General features: G+C 44.1%; 1 protein-coding gene and 1 long non-coding RNA gene across 3 annotated transcripts in view; one reads left to right on the forward strand and one right to left on the reverse strand.

Annotated features, from left to right (window-relative positions):
- Nucleotides 1–9,123, forward strand: part of LGALS3BP (galectin 3 binding protein) — a 9,921-nt gene extending 798 nt beyond the window's left edge. Inside the window, exons 2-6 of the mRNA XM_083490108.1 lie at nt 2,441–2,512; nt 4,004–4,195; nt 6,217–6,348; nt 6,957–7,197; nt 7,797–9,123. Of these exons, the coding sequence (XP_083346234.1) occupies nt 2,441–2,512; nt 4,004–4,195; nt 6,217–6,348; nt 6,957–7,197; nt 7,797–8,796 (1,637 nt within the window). The 3' untranslated portion in view covers nt 8,797–9,123. The remainder of the gene's footprint in view (nt 1–2,440; nt 2,513–4,003; nt 4,196–6,216; nt 6,349–6,956; nt 7,198–7,796) is intronic.
- An 825-nt stretch (nt 9,124–9,948) lies between these two features.
- Nucleotides 9,949–17,724, reverse strand: LOC310700653. Of its 2 annotated transcripts, XR_014522664.1 has the most exons (4): nt 16,806–17,724; nt 15,669–15,780; nt 10,419–10,483; nt 9,949–10,208 (listed from the first exon to the last, which is right to left on the reverse strand). It is a non-coding gene; the product is annotated as an uncharacterized lncRNA (long non-coding RNA). The 2 variants fall into 2 exon arrangements; XR_014522665.1 differs by having other exon boundaries at nt 9,949–10,483; nt 16,806–17,722.
- Nucleotides 17,725–20,539: the final 2,815 nt, after the last annotated feature.

The raw sequence follows: 20,539 nt of genomic DNA on the forward strand, positions 1-20,539 counted from the left end.
TAGAGAAGTAACAATCTTTCCAAAGATTAAACAGCGCTGTCCACATTGGGTAAGTGGAAAATTCAGCACAGAAAACCTAAGCCAGAGCAGAATCAGGGGACGAAACCTGCTTGCGTGAAATAGAGATGGAGCCAAGACGGAGTTCTGTGAAGAATAATGTGACGTATCTCTCAGCTCCCCCAAATCCCAAAATTATTCCCTGTTTGCTGATTGGTTCCTTTCATTTGTCCTTTACTCACAACTAAAAATTGGTTCTATACTGATAAATGCCATGATGGGGCAGAAATCATACCACTTTCCTTTAATGTGCAGGAACTTGCCAAGTGATGCGCTCCTGAGGTTTTGTCAGACTACACTGGGCCCAGACACAATTTTCAAAAAAACAACTTTATACTTTCTTCGCACTATGGTCCATTGTGCCACAGCTTGGCCAATGCCTAGTCACCATAGCAACCACAAGTCTTCCACTTCATTTCAGAATTCAGAGGTCTGGGCTGAGAAAAATATCTGCCTTCCCTTGCAGTGGAAAGCAGACAGTAATGTTGTTTATGAGCCAATCTGAAGCCAAAGACTTCTTCCCATCCATAGCTCTGCAGGTCTTGTTTTCAGTATCCCTGGATCTCCCCCAGCTAAGAGGAGACCTACAAGTAGCAGCTAACTCTGGGACCAGTGCTTCCAGAGGGAAGTATCTAGGAACAGGTCAGGTGGCTAAATTTGAGAACCCTAATCTCCCTGTGGGATGTGCTAACTTTTGTGCTTCCTGAAATCTGCATTGCTTGCTCCCTGCAGTGGTGCTCCCCAGGAAAAAAGAGGTATGTGCTTTAAGGATAATGTTGTTTCCCAATTGCTTTTTTGCAGATCCAAGTTCTGTAATGTGATGCAAAGATACAGGACAGATTCACATAGAGTGCACATGACTCCCCCCACCCCACCCAAGATTCCTGCAGTTTCCCCTCAAAGAGCTACAATTCCCACAACCCTTAACAAACTACAGTTCCCAGGGGTCTTTGGGGAAAATCCATGTGCATTAAATGTGCTTTAAATGCATGGTGCAGTCTGAATAAAACTCAGCATGAATTTTGAATTTTATGAAGTATGGTGGCATTTTGTTTGGGCACAATCTGTAAGTCAGTTTGGTTTATGATTTAGGGCAATCCAAAGCTTATTCTGTAGTGCAGTGGTGCTGACATGCTGTTTACTTATTCAGACCGCACCCGTGCCTTTGAATCAAATAGGGAACTCAAATAGGGAACTCAAAATTGCAAACTGGCAAATGGGGACCAGTTTCCGCTTTATGCCTGAGCTTTCTGGTTGGAGCACTAAAGCAGGTAGCAGGGACATGTAAAAACACTGCATAAGCCATTCATGTCACTAAAGTCATAACTGCCCTGCTTGGTGGAGCAGAAGAGTGCACTGTTTTAGATTTGCAACCTCTGCTTGAATAATTTTACTTAATCTTTTCACTGAAACCTCAAGTTTCTGAAACTTTCAGTGTACTGGAAAAGGAGCTGGAACTCCTGTATGTTTTGTGGTTGCTGGTGTAGGGAGCCTGGGGGAACAGCATGAGAGGGAAGTGTTGAGTCTATGGAGGGGGGAAATACTTCTTTCATCTTCTTCCGTTCACTACCATATTTTAGGGGTGGACTCAACATATTTGTCCAAAGTGAAATCTTTCTCCTGAACAGTGCTGAACTATATAGGTAAATAGAATTAGAAAGTACATAGTTATTTTTAAGCTGTGTTGTGCTGCCAGCCACTATTCTGGTCCTCTTGCCAGTGTGGATCTATAACAACAACAACTTCTTCTTCAACAACAACTTCTTCTTCTTCTTCTTCTTCTTCTTCTTCTTCTTCTTCTTCTTCTTCTTCTTCTTCTTCTTCTTCTTCTTTATACCCCACCCATCTGGCTGGGTTTTCCCAGCCACTCTGGGCGGCTCCCAACAGAATTAAAAGCACAATAAAACATCAAACATTAAAAACCTCCCTAAACAGGGCTGCCCACAGTTTCTTATTACACACCTGCCATGTGCAAAGCTCTTCAAATGAAAACCTCCTCCTTCTGCACTCTGATGCAGCAGTACTATGAATGAGTAGGGTAAGTGAAAGAGGGTGCATTGCTAGGGTTGTACATGCTGTTTGCTGCAAATGCAAGTCCTGAGAATGCATCCATATGTGTGGATGTGCCTGCATTAATTAATTAGAAACCTGAGAATTGTGCCCAAATTGTAAAGCGTGTCTTTGAAAATGTTTTAAGCTGGGGAATAAAATCTTCCTTGGTAACAATGGGCATTCTTGGCCTCTACACACACTTTCCTTGCTCTGCCTGCCTTCCAGTCTGAGGTTCTCCCCTTGGGCTGAGCTGGACCTTCCCATGTACTTTAGATTCTGGTCAAACACTATGATCCTACAAAGTAGGTAATGTTGTTTCTCTCTCCTTCAGGTTGGCTGCACAGGACTACATCTGGACTGCTAATTCTCTGTCTGCTATGCTCTGGCTTAGATGACTCACTCTGTAAGTGTCTCTGTGTCCTCAGGCTCTCTGATCCTTCTCTGTTCAAGCAACAGCAGCTTTCATGGCCATTGGGAATGGGACAAAGCTACAGACAGGTTCCTGACTCTTGGCTGTATGACTGCATGTCTTGGCTTGTGTTGCTTTCAAAGAAAACTCCAGGCAGTTCTGTTCCATCCAGACTTTCTCACAGTGGCAGGACTCTATTAACTATGGATCATACCTGCATAGGAACCTGTTTCAGAGCTGTGGAGCCTGTGGTCCTCCTGAAGTTGCTGGACCACAACTCTGATCATGACTGACTTTTGGCCATGCTGGCTGGGGGGTGATGGGAGTTATAGTTCAACAAATATCTTTGGGGCCAGAAGTTATCCATCCTGACTTAGGTCCCCCTCCACTTTTTCTATTGCTTGTGGGAGAGGGGGCATGAAAGCTGACATTTGTTTGAATTCCATTAACTAGGAAACTCCTTCCCAATAATTAAATACAGCATTAATGCCAAACATTAATGCAATAATGTATGGAAGTTTTCTGTCCAATGATCTCTAGCACACTCAGCATGAAACCACTGCTTGCTTATGTATTATGTATACATGTGCTATCCATGTATTTTATATATAGAGAGAGGGGGAAGGCAAGAAAAGCCAAAACAGAGTTACCTTGTATTGCACAAATATTGTACTATTTCTCTCTACAGTATAGGTAAAAGGTGTGTGTGTAGATCAAAATATTCAGGAGGCCCCATGTGACTTGAGCCTGGGAATACCAAGCAGATCCATATCTGGAAATAGTTTTTATCTACCAGATTATTTCCATACATCTAATGGGCCTGGGTTATTCCCAGAATAACTGACGAAGCTAACCTTTCCCTCCTCCTGCTCACACAATTTTACCGATACTTTTACCGGGATAGTCTTGAGTTGTTAGAACTGTTGAATGTTAATTCCAGCCTCCAGTTTTTCTGTGTGAATTTAGATAATAAATATCTGCATACATATCCAGGACAGTGCCTGATATACAAGAGCAGCTAGCATTTGACAGTATACAACAGCTGACTTGCAGTACCATTCGGTAAATTTTCGACTAACCCTATTCATTCATAAGCAGTTGTTAAATGTCCTCTAGAACGACATGGAGAAACATACACTGAATTGTGATGTAAATTTTGATTTTGACATTTAAATGTGAGGAAGTTCTGTCATCCAAATCTGATCCAAGAAATTAGAGCAATGTATTAGATTCTGAATTTTGTTTCCTTTTTTTAAAAAAAAAACTGCAATAATTCACAGTAGCAGCTCTAGAATTCCATCCGTGCTCATAAATAGAATCAGGTCCCACAATTTCAGAATAGGTAGAGGAAGGCAGAGTAGAGAGGTATCCATTCAGTTCAATTCAAGGATGCTATGACTAGCTCTCTGGCACCTCAAGCTTCTTCTTGTAGCTTGTAGTCTGCTATTGTTAGCCTTTCACTTTTGTGTCATCTACTTACTACAGATCTATATGATGGAGCAGTCCGGCTGGCTCAGGGAAACTCTCTCACTGAGGGCCGTGTGGAGATCTACTATAATGGCGAGTGGGGGACAGTATGTGACGATGGCTGGGATATTATGGATGCACACGTGGTCTGCCGTTCCCTGGGCTTCATGAATGCAGTAGAAGCAAAGCAAGGGGCAGCATATGGAGAAGGTACAATACAGATTTTCATCCCTTATGATATAGAAGAATAGTGTATGTACGCTACTGTTTCCTTTACCCTGCCCCATTGCTTCCTAGACCCAAATCCTAATTTACCTGGGTGTGTTTAGCCTGGAGAAGAGAAGATTAAAGATGGTATTCAACTAAGTTTTACTCAGAGCTGACCCATTGAAATTAATGAATATGACTAAGCAGGGTCCATTCATTTCAATGAGTCAGCTTTGATTAAACACCAGCCTACCCCCCCTTTCTTTTTTCTTTTCTTCTCTCCCTAATGCCTCAACAAATGAAATGGATTTGTAAAAATGTTACATGAAAAAAAAATACGAGGCACTACACTTCTGTAAAACAAGAAAATCCAGAATATAAAAAAAACACCACCCTATAGGAAGACATGGTTGTTGTTGTTTAGTCATTTAGTCGTGTCCGACTCTTCATGACCCCATGGACCAGAGCACGCCAGGCACTCCTGTCTTCAGAAGACATGGTAGTGGCCTTCAAAAAATCAGAAGGGCTGTCACACAGAAGACGGAACATATTTTTGTTGTTGTGGCCTCAAAAGCTCGGACTAGAACCAATTGGTGGAAATTACAGAGAAGTGAATATTCTCTAACATTAGGAGAAACCTCCTAACCGTAAGAGCCATTGGACAGTAGAACAGGCTGTCTGATAGGAGGCAATGGGCTGTCCTTCAATGGAGACATGGAAACAGGCTGAGCCCCTGTCTGTATGGGACCTTTCCCATTCTTTTCTCATCCTCAATTTAGCCCCCCTCTTCCTCCCAATGGAACTCCCTTCCCTCCAAGATACAATCTGTGGGGTCTCATGAGTTTTTGCTGCCAATTAATACATACTTTTTCACCTAGGCTGTTTTTTTCTATAACTGAATGCTACTCTTTGCATCTTGAATTTTGTACAGTGATACCTTGGTTCCCAAACGGCTTAGTTGTGAAACAAATCGGCTCCCGAATGCCGCAAACCCAGAAGGAAGTGTTCTGGTTTGTGAACGTTTCTTGGAACCCAAACATCCTCCGCAGCTTCTGCGGCTTCTGCTTGAGTGCAGGAAGCTCCTGCAGCCAACTAGAAGATGCGCCTTGGTTTTTGAATAGATTCGGGAGTCAAAACCACTGTACTTTGTTTTAGAGCACTTCCAGACAGCACATTTATTGAGCACTCATAATGATTTGTTTGCAAAAAGTTTATGGAGGTTATACAATGCCAGAAGTTTATCTAAGTATTTGTGATTTCTTTGAGGGAAGGTTATACAATGGTGCTCTAAGTGATTGTTATTTCATGCTTTCCTGTGCTTTTTCCAATCACTTGCCTTACCACAAAAAGTCCATGGGGGATTTATTGTGCAAGAGCGCCTGTTATTTGGGCAGTCTGAATTTGCCAATATGCAACTGAATCCCATTCACAAAAATGCAGCAGTCTGGAAGCATCCTTGGACTGTTTTGTTGTGAATTTTAATTGTGTAGTATTTTAACCACTTTTGAAATGTTTAAATTCTCATTGTAATGTGCTTTGTTAGGCACGTTGCTTGAAAAGGGGTATATAAATGCACCAGCCAGATAGATAGATAGATAGATAGATAGATAGATAGATGATAGATAGATAGATGATAGATAGATAGATAGATCTCTAACTCTTATTTTGTGAGAACAATTGTTTGTTTTTAGTTTTTTAATGTTTAAGAGTGCAATGCTTCTGCATCCAAGTCAGTGCAGCATGACGAGCATGCAACTGAGCTCTGGCTCTGAGGAATGATTGAGCACAATTGATCTTTGCTGTAAATTGGAGGCATGTTTTGTATGTTGGAAATTAATACAAGCCTCAGCTCCACTTCTGACCTACAATATTAGCAGTGGGCTATATCAAGTCAATTGTCTTTCTCTTTCTCTGCAATCCAAAGCATGGGGCATTTATTGCTATAGGTTAAAACAAAAAGTTCTACCTTCTTCTCTACTCCCTATCTCTGCTGTGACAGACTGCTGTGTTTGCTTTCTTCACAGGACTCGGTCCCATTCTTCTAGATGATGTCGATTGTAATGGGACAGAGAAGTCTCTTGTACAATGTAGATCTCAAGGCTGGTTGTCACACAACTGCGGACATGGGGAGGATGCAGGAGTGGTGTGTGACAAGAGTGAGTCCTCAGTGTGATGTGGTTAGCTGTGTCATCAAAATATCCTAGGGTCACAGGTGTCAATGGTGGCAGCAGGGAGCATAAAATTTACCCAATTTCAGATGGGGGTGCCCAGGTAGAACTACTACTACCTTGCTGTACCAGTTCAAACCTAGCCCTGCTGGTTTTGCTATGTCAGTCTGTTGTTCATAATTGCAGTTTTCAGATGCTTTTGGGTGACAGCCAAAAGTGCCTGTTTGCCAATGGAACAGACCCCCCCTCCATGCAACATGAATTCCCTTTCCTCTCCTCACCCGTGCAGCCCCCCCCCCCAATACCCTCAGATCCACTCCAGAAGGTTGGGGGACCCAACAGAGGTGATGATGAAAGGGGAAGAGAAGTGCCATTGTGCTTGCCAAATGCTGGCTATCACTGTTTGGCAATACACCTAAACTAATTCCATACATTTTTATTTATGCAAGTAAAGTAATTTCCCTGCTGCTATTGTTCCATAACCCTCTCTCTCATTTTGGAGTGGGGCTATTGGTTATTGCATATTATACTGCAAATTCATGGTCAGCGAGGTTTTCTGTTTTCTCCATGACTCATTTTTGTTTCCATCATTCCAGAAACTGAGTTTTTCCTGGATCATTCCAGAGGTTTTCCTGAGGACCTTGGTAAACTGTATGACAGCCAGCAGGACTGTGACCTCAACATCACTGTGCTGATAGCAGATAACAACACTGAAGTCCTGAGTCTGTGCGCACATAGACTGATTCTTCGTACAAACAGTGAGGCCAGCCTTCTTCTCCAAGGAAGCACACTGAAGGTAGATGAAGAGTGCCTGCCCAATGTGAACAGCTTTCTCAGGTAAGAATAGCAAGGGTTTGACATAGCAAGTCTGATTCTCCTGATTCTGTGCATCAACATGAGGCTGTAATGGGCAGTATTTGAGCCATACAGGAGGACCACACTGTTCTATTAGCTCCTTCACTAAGTTGATCTAAAACAGAGCACTCACTCAGACAGCAGAAGCACCTCAAAAGGCTTCTGCAAAATGTGTTCAGTCTGAAGGGCACAGAAAAACATCTGCGTAAGGGCCAGCATCTCTGCTTTGTGTGTCAGGCGGGGGCGGGGATTGTTTTCAGGTATTTGCAGGTAATGTGGGGCTTACCCCCAAGACTGAATCTAGTTCAGCTAAGTTACAGGCTTAACTGTAATAAATGATCTAGTGGATCACACTGGCCTTGCTTGTTGCCTTCCCCTTTCTCCTTATGGTCGGAAGGTAATGAAAACTAAGCATGTCAATAAGCCCTCACTTTTTTCTATTGCTTGGATTTGGTTTTGGGGCACCACAAACATTCTTTTCAAAGTCCTGAGTCTTTCTCTTTCAAAACCCATTATGATAAAAATAAGCAGTTGCTGTATAGCCATTATCTCACTTCTTAAGTTTCCTTCTGTTCATGCAGGTACTTCTACTCGCGGCAGATCAGAGTGACACTGGATTCAGTAAAGTGCTTCCACAAGCTGGCTTTGGCTTACGGAGTTTCAAGCCTGCAAGCGTACTGCATCCAGGTCTTCCCCAACTTATTTCCATTGGACCCCACTTTTCATGTTCACCTGGAGCTGTACAACTACAGCCTGGCCAGTGGAGATGCCCAGCTGCAGGATCTCACCATGCAGCACCTAGCTTGGAACTGTGAGGCCTTGACTCGCACTGAGGCCTGGTTGGCCCTGATGCCAGAGATGATGGAGGCCCTGCTGTCCCGTACAGATGTTGTGATTCAGAATGAATGGTCCCTGCTGAAAGCTCTGGACCAATGGGCTCATACCAATGAAATAAAGGAAGGCCACGTGGAAAAGATCCGCTTTCCTATGCTTTTGCCAGAGCAGCTGCTGGAGCTCCAGTTCAACCTGACCTTTTATGAGACTTATAAGAATATTTTCCAGAGGAAGATTATGGAGGCTCTTGAATTCCACACAGTGCCACTCAGATTCCTAGAGCAGTACAAGCTCCATGACCTCACAAGTGATTCACATATCCCTCGTTTTTACACTGAGCCCACTTGGAGCATGCACCTAAGCTATGGCTTCTTGTTGCAGCAGTATTTTCATGGATTCCAAGTCACCCAGCAACTTGAAACAAACAAGCACCCTAGCTTTCTTTTCAAGATGCAGAAGATAACCTGGGCCTTCAACTACCACAGCCCTGAACAAAGCCACCAAAATGGTACATGCTCTTCCTCAGACATTACCCCTGTTAGCTATCTTGCACTGGAAGGTTCTTCTGATGACACCATCCATTACAATAACAAAGCACTCTTGCTCTGCCAAAGTTCCTATATCGCAGGTATTGTCAGTTTTCAAAATGGTACGGCCGTGGTTCCCAATGCCACCTTCTTCCCATGCCCAACTCGCTACTCAGGTTTTATTGTTGTGGTGCGTCCTAGTTACAAGCTGAACACATAAAAAGCTAGGATTCTCTGTTGCAGGCAGAATATATAACAAGTCAAAATCTGCCCTTGAGGCACATCTCATAGTATCTCAGTTTCTATTGTTGTCCTAGCTGCTTCTCTAACTGTTGATTCAGCATTGTGTCTTGATAGTCCAAGCCAGCATCTATATCATGGTGAGCTAATTCAAAGTGGATAGGTAATTTTATTCACCCTCGAGTTTGACAGATGCATCTACAATTAATCCTAATTAATTGAAGTCCCCATGCTGTTGGATGTGCATTCCCTGCCCCTTTATATCCCCCCAGCTTGAGATTCTCTCTTAATAAAATTTGAAAAGCAAGTTGCCAACTTTCGCTTTCAATATTATTATATTATTAACATTGATTTATTAATTGCCTTCTAAACCACCATCTCAATAAGATTTACATATGAAACAATTAAAAACAGTTAAAAATACAAAAATGAACACATTTTTAAAAAGACTAAATCTCTAAGAAGTGGACACTCGTGGCAAAGACCCATTTAGCCTGTTGGAACAAAAATGTCTTCAGTTGTTTCTAGAAATTGCAGATTCTGAACATGAATGATATTCGAAAGAAAAGGGGTAGCAACACTGAAAGCTACACATTTTGGGTGATCCAAAAAGCCGCCACCACTATGCCATTCTTCTAAAGATATCAGACAAAAATGTCTTTGAGTATTCACAGGATGACCTTACCATAGAGTCAGCTGCTATTCTGAAAAACTGACCTAACAGCAGTGCCTCCGAACATGTGCAAAGAATGTTCACCTTGTGAAGGGCACTAGTTTCTTTCTTTTTGTAACCTCGTAGAATTAAAGAATCCCTGTCTTCACTCAGTATCTGTGATAAGCCTATGTAGCTGGGAGGGAAAAGCTAATAGTCATGTACAGTACTTCAATCCTGTCCAGGAGTGCCATCTTGGCCCCACGACTGTGGGTGTCTGAGGCCATGGGTGGCATGCAACATGCATGGCCCTGGCGCTGAAATTTGTGGGTGCCCAGCCCCTTCATGGGGAACTTTATGGGTGCTCAGGAACCCAGGGTCCCAGGGAGTCGGCACCTATGATCCTGTCAGTGCTTACTTTGAAGTAAACCACTCCAGGGCTTAGTACAGCTATGTACAGTATTCATAGGACTGCAGCAGTAAAAGAATGGAAAGATTTATTCAGAAACACTGAACAGAACTTAAATTCAGGCATATAGAACAGCAGTCTAGCAATAAAACTTATCACATAGTGGAAAAGGGTCAAAGTCAGAGATGCAGGGTTAAAACATTTAAAACTTTTAGATTTCCTAGAAAATTATTAAGCCACATGTATATAGACTTCAGCCTTCTCAGTCTGAGATCAACTGTCAATCTGCCAAATTGGTTTCAGCTGGTTGTTTGCTCATGCTGCTCTATCTCTAGGTGAAAAAACAGACATCTTCTATAGGTGGCAACAGTGACAGCTCATGCCCACTGGACCTGGCAGGGCTCTTAGGAAGTCAGGGGTGTGTGGTCAATTAAGTCTCAGTGGCATGACCAGTTCTAGCTTTCTCCCCATCCTTCTCCCTTGCAAAGATACCATGGAGACTTAAGCTTTGCAGTTGTACAAATACTTAAGCAGTACCTACCTAAACTGAAAAGTGTCTTACTGTACTTTGGTTCAGAAGAGGTCCCGGCTGTCACAGTTGATTCTCTGTGGGAGAAAAGCTGCACTTCAATGCAAAGGAAACAGTGCAAATGGGAAAAGAATGTGATCAATTACATATGGTTTGTGGACTGAAAGCAACGAAAACAGCAAATATTTATCATGTTTGCTGTATTGATTTCCGGTCCAGACATGGGGCAAATAAGCGAACACTGATCATTTGCACTCCTGTTTCCATTCGAATTCTCTGACCTCCCTACATGCTTGCCAAGGAGATGTTTAGCACTACATCTAGTTTGGTTGTTAGCATTAGTCATACAGTTGCTCAGCCCAGGAAGCAGGCTGCTTGACCTGGAAGCTTTTAAAGGAGCTCTGGGCACATTGCCTGTCTTGCAATGCTGTGGCCTGCTGTCAGAAAAATGATTCCATGTCCACCATTTCTTCTAGTTCCCTTCTCTCATCAGAGTACAGAAGCCAAATCCTTGCTTGTTATATCTGAGTTCTGGCTTCCAAATCTGGAGGAATTTCCCACAATATAAGGCATCCCTCCTGTGCTGGGGATAATACGACCAGATTCCCTTAAATAATTTATACAATAACATGAATGATTTCTATAAATAAGTGCATGTAAAGTTACCATGGAAGAGCAAAACTAAATAAATAAAAACTGTATGTGCAATTGCCATCTATCCCACATCACATCACATCAGTATCTGTATTTATGTCCATTCTACTGGCTATACAGTAATCCCTTGGCAGTTTAATAATATATATTGATAGGACACCCACCCCCTGACTTTGTGGCTGCAAAGAAGCAGGTTGTTTGATTGCCAGGATCTCTTACCTCTTTCTTTTATTTAGTTTCTCCCCTCTGATGCTCTTATGCCCCTTGGGGAAGGGCTGTAACTCAGTGATATAGTGTCTGCTTTGTGTGAAGAATATTCTAGGTTCAATCCCCAGCATCTCAAGGTAGGGTTGAGAAACACTCCTTCCTGAAACCCTGGGGAGCCACTGCCTGCCAGTGTAGACAAAACTAAATAAGAAGGACCAATGGTCTGATTCAGTATTAGACAGCTTCCTATATGTCTCCTATATGTTGCACATAAGGATAGGGATGGTTTTCCAGCTCTAAAGAGATTTCCCTCTTTCCCTCAGAGGTGGTTTGCGACACACATAGCAAAAAGTTTGTCATTTCCTGAGCACGATCAGCATTTTAAAAGTTGCTTTAATGGTTAAGGTGTGGGTGAGTCCAACAATGAGCACTGTCAGCACTTCAAATAGGAAAGCAACACCGCAGAAGCTGAAGAACAAAGAGAACCCGATTGGCCACAAATGCCTTGCAAGGGAGCAACATCTTAGCAGTGGTCCTGAGGACGTTTGCCCCTCATATATTCTGACAATGTAGGCTGTCTCTGCACATGATTCCCATCATGTGAGTGAGGAGCTCTTCCATCTCTTTCAAAAGTCTTCCTCCTAAACACATCCAGGGCTGGGGCTCTTCCTTAGTTTTCCCTAGTTCTGTATCAATTCATCACCCCTGTGCCTGTTTTTCTCCCACTCCATAAAAGTTCAGGAAAATGTTTTGCCTACTTTTTGAGGGGAGGGCATGCATTTACTTTAAAAAAAAATATTTAGTGATAAATCAGAAAAATTAAGAATTTGTTCTTGTTCTTAAGGTATCTTCCACAGCAGAGCCCTTCAGCGCTGCTGAGGCATTTCACTTGAATCAAAATGGAGGCTCCACACAGCACTGAATTTAGCTTTCTATTTTCCAACAGTGCCGTTCTCCAAGGTCAAGATCCTTCTATGTTTACTTACAAGCCCTATTCAGTAAAGGTCCCTTTGAATGTTAAATTAAAACCTTGCCAATGTTATTGCTTCCTGTTGATCAAAGCTGGAGGATTACTGATTAAAAGCCTGTTAATTGCCTCTTGAATAGGGATCAGAGGCAGCATGCCAATGAGTACCAGTTGCTGAGAAACAGCCGTGGGAAGGGGGCTATTGGTCTCATTTTTTAAATAGTAATATAGTGTTATTTCATCATTACAAACTCAAAAAAGTTAAGATAACAAGACATTAACAAGTAATTAAAGTCCCCGCCCCCAAAAAAGAATCTGACATTGGGGCAATTAAGGAGAGAGACTATTCAACAGGCAATTCACAGGCCACAGTCAACAGGAAATAAAGGCAGAGCCCTTTAAATAGAGACCTGCTCATCCACACTAGACACACAAATGCCGTGACTGCATTTTATTGCAATATTGTAGGTCAGGGGGAAAACAGAGGATGGCCTCCTGTTTCCCTGCCCCCCCCCCTATAAAATTGCAATAAAATGCAGTATCTATAATTTTTTCTGCCCTATGTGGAGCCACTACTTTCATATCCTCTTATCTAGGATAGGGGTGAGTCATTTTGGGAAAGCTGGATGTGTTGTTGTTGTTGTTGGTTTCTAAACTGCCCTTTACCTCATAGGATCATAGTGTGGTATACAGCAAAGTAAACACATCACAAATGCAATAAAATGGATTTGAACAATAGCATCAAATTCACCCACCCCCCAACTACAAATCAGCAGTGGACATTGTTCCAATACCCAAGCCTACCCTTGTCCCCCAAACATCAGCATAAAGAAGTATATATTGAGCCATCAGCAAAAATTCATCAATGAAGGACACAGCTATATTCCCAAGGCATGGGAGTTCCACAAATTGTCCAGGGCTGGGGGAAGAGGGCACAGAGAAGGCCCTCTCCAACGTTGCCACATGATGAGCAAAGCTTATCTGTGGAACCATAAAAAGGGCCTCCCCTGCAGATCGTAAGGCCAGGACTGGCAGGTATGAGAAGAGACTGGTGCATTTTCATGTCTTTTGGGCTTAAATTGCCCAGGACTTTGTACATCAGAGTTCAACAGCAAATAAGCAACCAGTGTAGCTCCTGGAGGACTGGTGTTATATGAATTCCCCTTGCTGTCTCACTCAAAACTCTAGCAGCTCTATTCTGCACTAGTTGCAGCTTCTGGTCGATCTTGAAGGATAGCCCAGCACAGAGGATATTACAATAGCCTTAACAGGAGGTGGGTAACTGTGGTTGGGCTATCCAAGTCAAGAAAGTGTTGCAGCTGATAAACCAGAGATAGCTGGAAATAGTCACTCCTAGTCACCTATGCTCCAGTGACACAGCTAGAACCAGTAGTACCCTGCAATTCTGCCTAGAACATGCTACAGTATTTCTTTAATTCCCAGGTTGGTTCCCAACCCAGGATTTCTATGAAAGTGTAATGTAAGTGTTAATAAACCAGAATGAAACCATTACAATGGTACCTCAGGTTACATACGCTTCAGGTTACATACGCTTCAGGTTACAGACTCCGCTAACCCAGAAATAGTGCTTCATGAACTTTGCTTTAGGATGAGAACAGAAATCGTGCTCCGGCGGCGCAGCAGCAGCAGCAGGAGGCCCCATTAACTAAAGTGGTGCTTCAGGTTAAGAACAGTTTCAGGTTAAGTACGGACCTCCAGAACGAATTAAGTACTTAACCCGAGGTACCACTGTATAGGGATTTGTGGGGCTCACCCTACCATTTGGCAGAATGAAGCCATCTGCTTTAGGCAGCATCATAGGGTGGGGGGAATTGATGAAAGCTGAATTTGTTGCCTGAATGATAAAGCAGGACTTTCTAAAGAGTTGGCCCTAGCAGGGTGGGGCCCCCCACTTGTGCTCTGATTCAGGCAGGAAAATGTTTTGGATGTGCACCGAGAATTTGGTTAGAACAGCTCCCTCCCTCCCCCCACCCCATGCCTGGGTCTGTGCTACAGTGGGTGTGGGAACTGCAGATGTCTGAGTTCCAGGATTGGACCAGCCCTTGGCCTGTGTTTACTAAGTGTCCACGCTTTCTGTGCTGTGAGCAATAAAGCCCGCAAATGGCTGCACATGTGTTTCCATTTATCTCCAGCCATGACTCACTACTGGGCGCTCAGCCGGCTCCACTCCCTGGCCGTCAGCAGGACCCGCCTCCACCCTGGCTTCCTGACCTTAGCATTGTCAAAACACTCATGCAGATCCTTCTGCGCCTGTTGCAATTTTTCTGCACATCCCCGGGGTATTCTGAGGCTGCTGTACTGCGACTGGACCTCCTTCTCTTCGGCAACCTTGAATTTAGAACATGGGGCCTGGGAGGGACCAAGTGGTCAATGCCCTTGGCACGTTCAGAAATAAGGATGGGGTGGGAAAAGGGCAAGATCTGGTGTCTACATGAAGTGCCATGGTAGAGCAGCAGAGCTAAGACACAGCAATGTTTGCCCTTGCCTGTTTTCAACAGATGTGAGTTAGAGAGCTCAGGGCAGTCCCGAATCCCAAGGAGAGGAACAGATTACAGAAAAGGGGGAGAATATTTTTTTCCTTTTGTAAAATGGATCCCATGCTCATCATGAGCATGCTGCTGATCTTGAATGGCCAGGCTTCCCATCAATATAGAAGCCATCAGTGGAGGTGGCCTATTAGGGAGAACGAGGAACTGCCTCAGTCCGCCCCCACAGCCACTGCCTACAACCAGTCCAGAGGGGTGGCCTTGGCTGTCAGCTTTGTCTTTCTTAGTCTCAGCAGGGAGGAAGATAGGGACAAAACCAGAATGAACTAGCTGTGTTTGCGCCTGTCATTGGCTTTGGCTCCATTTCTGCTGACCTTATGCTCTACCAGTCCTAATGAACATCAGTCACCACTGGAAGTCAGTTGCTGCTGCAAGGAAGAGGCATCATTCAGGGTACCCCTAATTCTTTGGAATTGTTTGCGGACAGCTTAGATATAGGGAATGCAGCGCCCAACACACACACTGCTCCTTCAGCATGTTCAGGCCATAGCAGACCCCTAACTTACGTGGAATTACCTGGAACCTGGCCAAGATGAATCTCTATGCATGTGAAGAATATACAAGACTGTATGTTGTACAACTCACTTCAACTTAGTTAAAGTGCTTGGGAAGGCCTCTCAAGCTTATGAAAGGGAGACTCTAGAACATAGTATCTGAGGCTTTTGCCTCTTGAGGTCATGTCGTTCTCACTTTCCTCTGTGACTAGACTCATGGTCTGAGGATTGAGAAATCCCTGTATTTTGGAAAACAGCAGAAGCCACTTGGAAGAAGAAGCTGGGCAGTCTCCTGCCTTGCTGCCAGCAGCTGAAATGCATTTCCTCCTCTTGCTATGAGATTCCATCTGGCACAACAAGGGTGGGAACTTACCATGTTTTTAAGAGTTGAGCTGCAGCGCTGAAAACAACTTCCGCAGCTTAATTTGAGCCAGGTCTCAATGGCATTTCACCTCAGAAACTATTTTCAGGGCCATGGTTCATCCCTAAAACATGAAAAGGAGTAACAAATAAACAGGGTGCCACTGTGCATGTGCAGAAGTCCTCTGTCTCACTGGAGTAATCATAAATAGCTCCCCAACATCTGGGATTAGAAGGCTGGTAGCAGTAGACCAGCTGATGGAATTCCAGATGATGATTATTTTCAAAATCTTTGATTCATCACTGATAACAAAGATCAAGCTGGTTTAGAAATTTCACGTTCTGATCTGGAAGCACTTTGGTAGCCCAGTGGTGAAGCCGGTTTATATATTCTTCTAGAATGCCTAGCATTTATATGCTGGCATTAACCAACTTCCTCAGCCCCCTGGGGAAGACAAAGGTAGAGAAACTGAAGGGACCAATTCACTGATTTTCTCCAAGGGAAGGAAAAATTATCCAATAATTTCTTGGTGGTCAGACTCAGTATTATTAGTGGCACTAGCACAGATTCTTTCTCTACCCAGCCCCCTTTTTGGTACAGCTGGAGAAATGTGTTGTGAAAGGGGGCATTATTGGTTTCTTTCTGTTCTTATTTTTATCATGTATTTTGTGGGGGTTTTTTAATTGTAATTTTATGTTATGAACCACCCTGAGACCTACGGGTTATACGGTGGCATAAAAATTTAATAAACAAACAAACAAACAAAACAAAACAGCTGTGCTGGTATCCTGGTCACCATTTTTGTATCCTGCACAATATTCTGGAATCTAGTGTACTTCTGGGTCGCAGTGAAAGGAAAAGTGGCAGCTGTTGCAAAAATTGTGGCAAATATTCAGAGAAAATTCTGCAAAGTAACCTTTTTCTAGGTGGGGGCAGGTGAGAAAAAAAATCTCAATTCTTTTCCCTCAGAAAAATGTTGGCCCAGTTCTGCCATATTTCCTCTGGCAGCGTCCTGTCAGAATGCCTTGGGGAGTTCTATTGCCAACAATGGCTGCCTTGCCAACAGTGGCTGGGCCTTTTAATTTTTTTAAGGCCACATCTGACATAAGACATCACCGGAGGACTTATCTCTCCTCAACTGTCACTCACATCACATAAAGGCCTTCTCTCACCTCAGCCATTATCAGACTGCTTCACTGGGAGAGCTGGGAAGAAGAGCTCAGTGAGCACTCAGTCAGCTGTGCTGTGAAAGGCCTGCTCCATCAGGTCTCCTCTCCCCTCAACTGCCATATGGGGGCAGCCATTCCATCAGGTGGCCTCCATGTGATAAATAGGGCTCATTTCACCAGCTTAGGCACTTCCTGCACCTGAACAGTGCCAGCTGGCCAATATGAACTGTTTAGAAATTGGTGCCTGAATTTTGATTTTCCTCTACTATATCACTGTCCTTTTCCCGTGTGTGTGTGTGTTTTACATTGTAAGCCTGAAGTTAGGGACAGTCTTGTTTTACTTGTAAGTCAGCTGCTGTGGGAGACTTTTTGGCTGAAGAGCCAGGTACAAATGCTCCAAATAAATAAATAAATCCTTGCTGACTGAATGGCCCGTTGACTTTTTTTCTGGATGTTTAGCTCTGCTGAATTAACATAAATGCTTATTCCGGGGATTCTCTCTGCTGACATGGAGCCAGGAAAACTTGGCTGGACTTGCTGAATGATATTGGGGGCAAGATTTAAGGAAGGGGGCAGGAGGAACCTGTTTATGTGGGCTAATCAGTGCCGCATTATTACTAATATTATAGATTTATAAGTACTGTAGACTTCTATGCTTAACTGAAGGAGATTTATAAACATACCATGAAAACAGCTTTAAAAGCATTATTTTAAAAAAGGAGAAAAGCAATAACTTTAGGCTTAAAGACAATACAGAATGAAAATCTAAGGCAGATATCTTTTTATTGAGTTGGAAAAAGCTTGTGGAAACAAAAATATCTTCAAATGTTTCTGGAAAGGACAAGGGGTGGACACCAGTCCTATCGATTAGGGTCAGTTAGGATCCTGTTCCACAGAACAGGGGCACCCACCCTAAAAGCCCTGCTGTGGATTATTGTGGAGTGACCTCCTCTAATTTGAGGGTCTTCGAGGGAAACTCTTCTGCTGCACTCAGTGACCTACAGGGAATAGAAGTAGTAATATATTGGGCTCACAGGTTTTATAGGGGGATACTAATAATGGAGACGAAATACCAATATTGTGTAGCAGGGAGCTACCTCCTCACGGAGCCTCCTTTGAGTCACATTTTTACAGCACTACTGTACTATTATTCTCTACAGAAAATGCATGCTGCCTTGTGGAGCGCCAAGCACACGCCTGGCCTTAAAAAAATTATCTAAATCATATATACACAGACACACAAATATATAATTTAGCACTCCTTCACAAGGTTCGCATTATGAAGATGGAATTGAAGTTTTAAGTAGGGCTGTATGCGCTTACTCTTTTAGCAATGATAAACTATACACTATAAATCAATATATTACTATATATACTATAAATCATTATATTATATCCAGGGGTGCCAACTTGAATAAAATATTGGAGGGGGGCAGGTAAGCCTCGCCACACATCACAAGACGTGGCACACGCGCACCATTTAAATGTCAATGCCCACCAACTTTTGGGGGGGGAGGAAGCCCTCTCAAATATTTTATTCGTGGGTTGGGGGCGAAGGGACCTCGGCCCCTAGGAGTTGGCTGCCACGAATCTGTATCTCCGATCAGGGGCGCCGACTTATAAAAAATATTGGGGGGGCCCATACCGGGGTCCTGCCGCTGGTTCGCTCGGGTAGCCGGGAGAACGCAGTTCGAGGTGGCGGTGTTGGGGAGAGACCCTCGCTCAGGGCGCCACTAGACTTGGCGGCCGGCGGCCTATCTGGGGGGTTTTGGAGCGTATTTCGGCGGAGCGATTGGGGAGGAGGAGGCTTGTTGCCGGATTCTTCAGCTGGGCCGGAGATCTGCTGCTGGGGGGTCCCTGGGCCGAGTTGTGAGCACGGCCTGCTGAAGGGAGATCCAGCCGATTGCGCGACGGGGACGGCCGGGGCTCTCTGGCTTGGGCGCGCGGCTGGCTGGCTGGCGAGGGAGCAGGTGGGGAGGAGGCGGGGGTCCTCACTCTCTTAGGAAACGCACCCGCGCGCCCGATTGCCACGAAGTCCGAAGGGTGCGTGTGTGGAAAAAGCAAAAACGAGATACGGGCAGGGCAGGCAAAGAGTTTTCTGCAAGAGGATGGAGGGCAGGTTGAAGAGAAAATCACTCAGGATGAGACAGTCAAATCAGCCATGATAAAATGGGCTCAGGATATTGGGTATAACATCATGTTTGAGGACTGGGAAAGGTTATGGACCACCGGAATGAAATTCACGGCATGTAATGCCTTGAAGGAAAATATTATGAAAATGATTTATAGGTGGTACATGACCCCAGTCAAGCTTGCAAAAATATATCACCTGTCTGATAATAAATGTTGGAAATGTAAGGAGGCTGAAGGGACATTCTTTCACCTCTGGTGGACTTGTCCAAAAGTGAAGGCCTTCTGGGAAATGATCTATAATGAGTTAAAAAAGGTATTTAAGTATACCTTTCCCAAGAAACCAGAGGCCTTCCTCTTGGGCATTGTTGGCCAGAAAGTGTTAAAGAAGGATAGAACTTTCTTTATGTATGCAACTACAGCAGCAAGAATACTTATCGCAAAATATTGGAAGACACAAGATTTGCCCACACTGGAAGAGTGGCAGACGCAATTGATGGACTACATGGAACTGGCTGAAATGACTGGCAGAATCCGAGATTTGGGAGAAGAAACAATGGAAGAGGACTGGAAAAAATTTAAGGATTATTTACAAAAACAATATAAGTTGTATGAATGTTAAAAATTTACACGATTCGGAAACTATAGCTTCAGCAATTAGATTTGGGAAACAGGAAATTATATTTTAAGTAAGAAAAGGTCAAAATCTAAGGTAATACTATGTTTAATTTAAGATATAAGTAACTGATGTTAAACTTAGAGGTATAGTATTTGAAAAGTACAAAATAAGGCACAAAACAAGGTAATAATTTGCTGATATCTTTATTATAAAGAATGCAGGGTAAGGGAGATGCGAGGAAGTCCAGTTAGTTATATAAAAAATGTGTTGAATGGTTGGTTTTCTTTTCTTCTTTTTCTTTTTTTCTTTTTCTTGTTCTTTTACTTTTTTCTTCAGTGTATGTTTCTAACTTTGTATTTGAAAACTTAATAAAATATTTATAAAAAAAGAAGAAGAGAAAATCCTTTCGCTTTTCTGGGGCGCAGGGAAGTCTCAGAGCCGGAGGTTGGGGAAGGGACCCCCTTTGCTCTGCCCTCTTCTCCCGTCTTAGATTCGCATGGGGGTCCCCGCCCGAGCTTGCCTGGCCACCGGGCCACACAAGGGCCGTGCTCTACGCAGCACACCTTGCTAGCCGCGCAGCTGTCCTCCGCGGCTGCGGAGCGGCCCTGCGCCAGTGCCCAGCCCCTCTGGGCGCCCGCTGCGCTGCCAATGACAAGCGGGCGACGTCGCTCCCGATCCTGCATCCTCCCAGTCTTCCAGCCCTTTTTTGGGTTGGAAGCTCGTCTCGTTCACCCTTCTCCTTTCTTCACCCTGCGCGCAATTTTCCTCCCTCGTCTCCCTCCCCATTTCTCCTTCCTTCCTGACTGACTGACTGACGGGCTTGGGCTCGGGCTCAGGCTCAGGCTCGGGCTCCGGGTCGGGCTCGGGCTCCGGGTCGGGCTCAGGCTCGGGCTCGGGCTCGGGCAGCCACAGCGTCGGCGGTGTTGGCGATCGGCGGCGCGGGGGGATGGCCCTCCCGGGGGAGC

Source organism: Podarcis liolepis, assembly GCF_965112155.1.
Source record: "Podarcis liolepis genome assembly, chromosome: 2".
Lineage (NCBI taxonomy): Eukaryota > Metazoa > Chordata > Lepidosauria > Squamata > Lacertidae > Podarcis > Podarcis liolepis.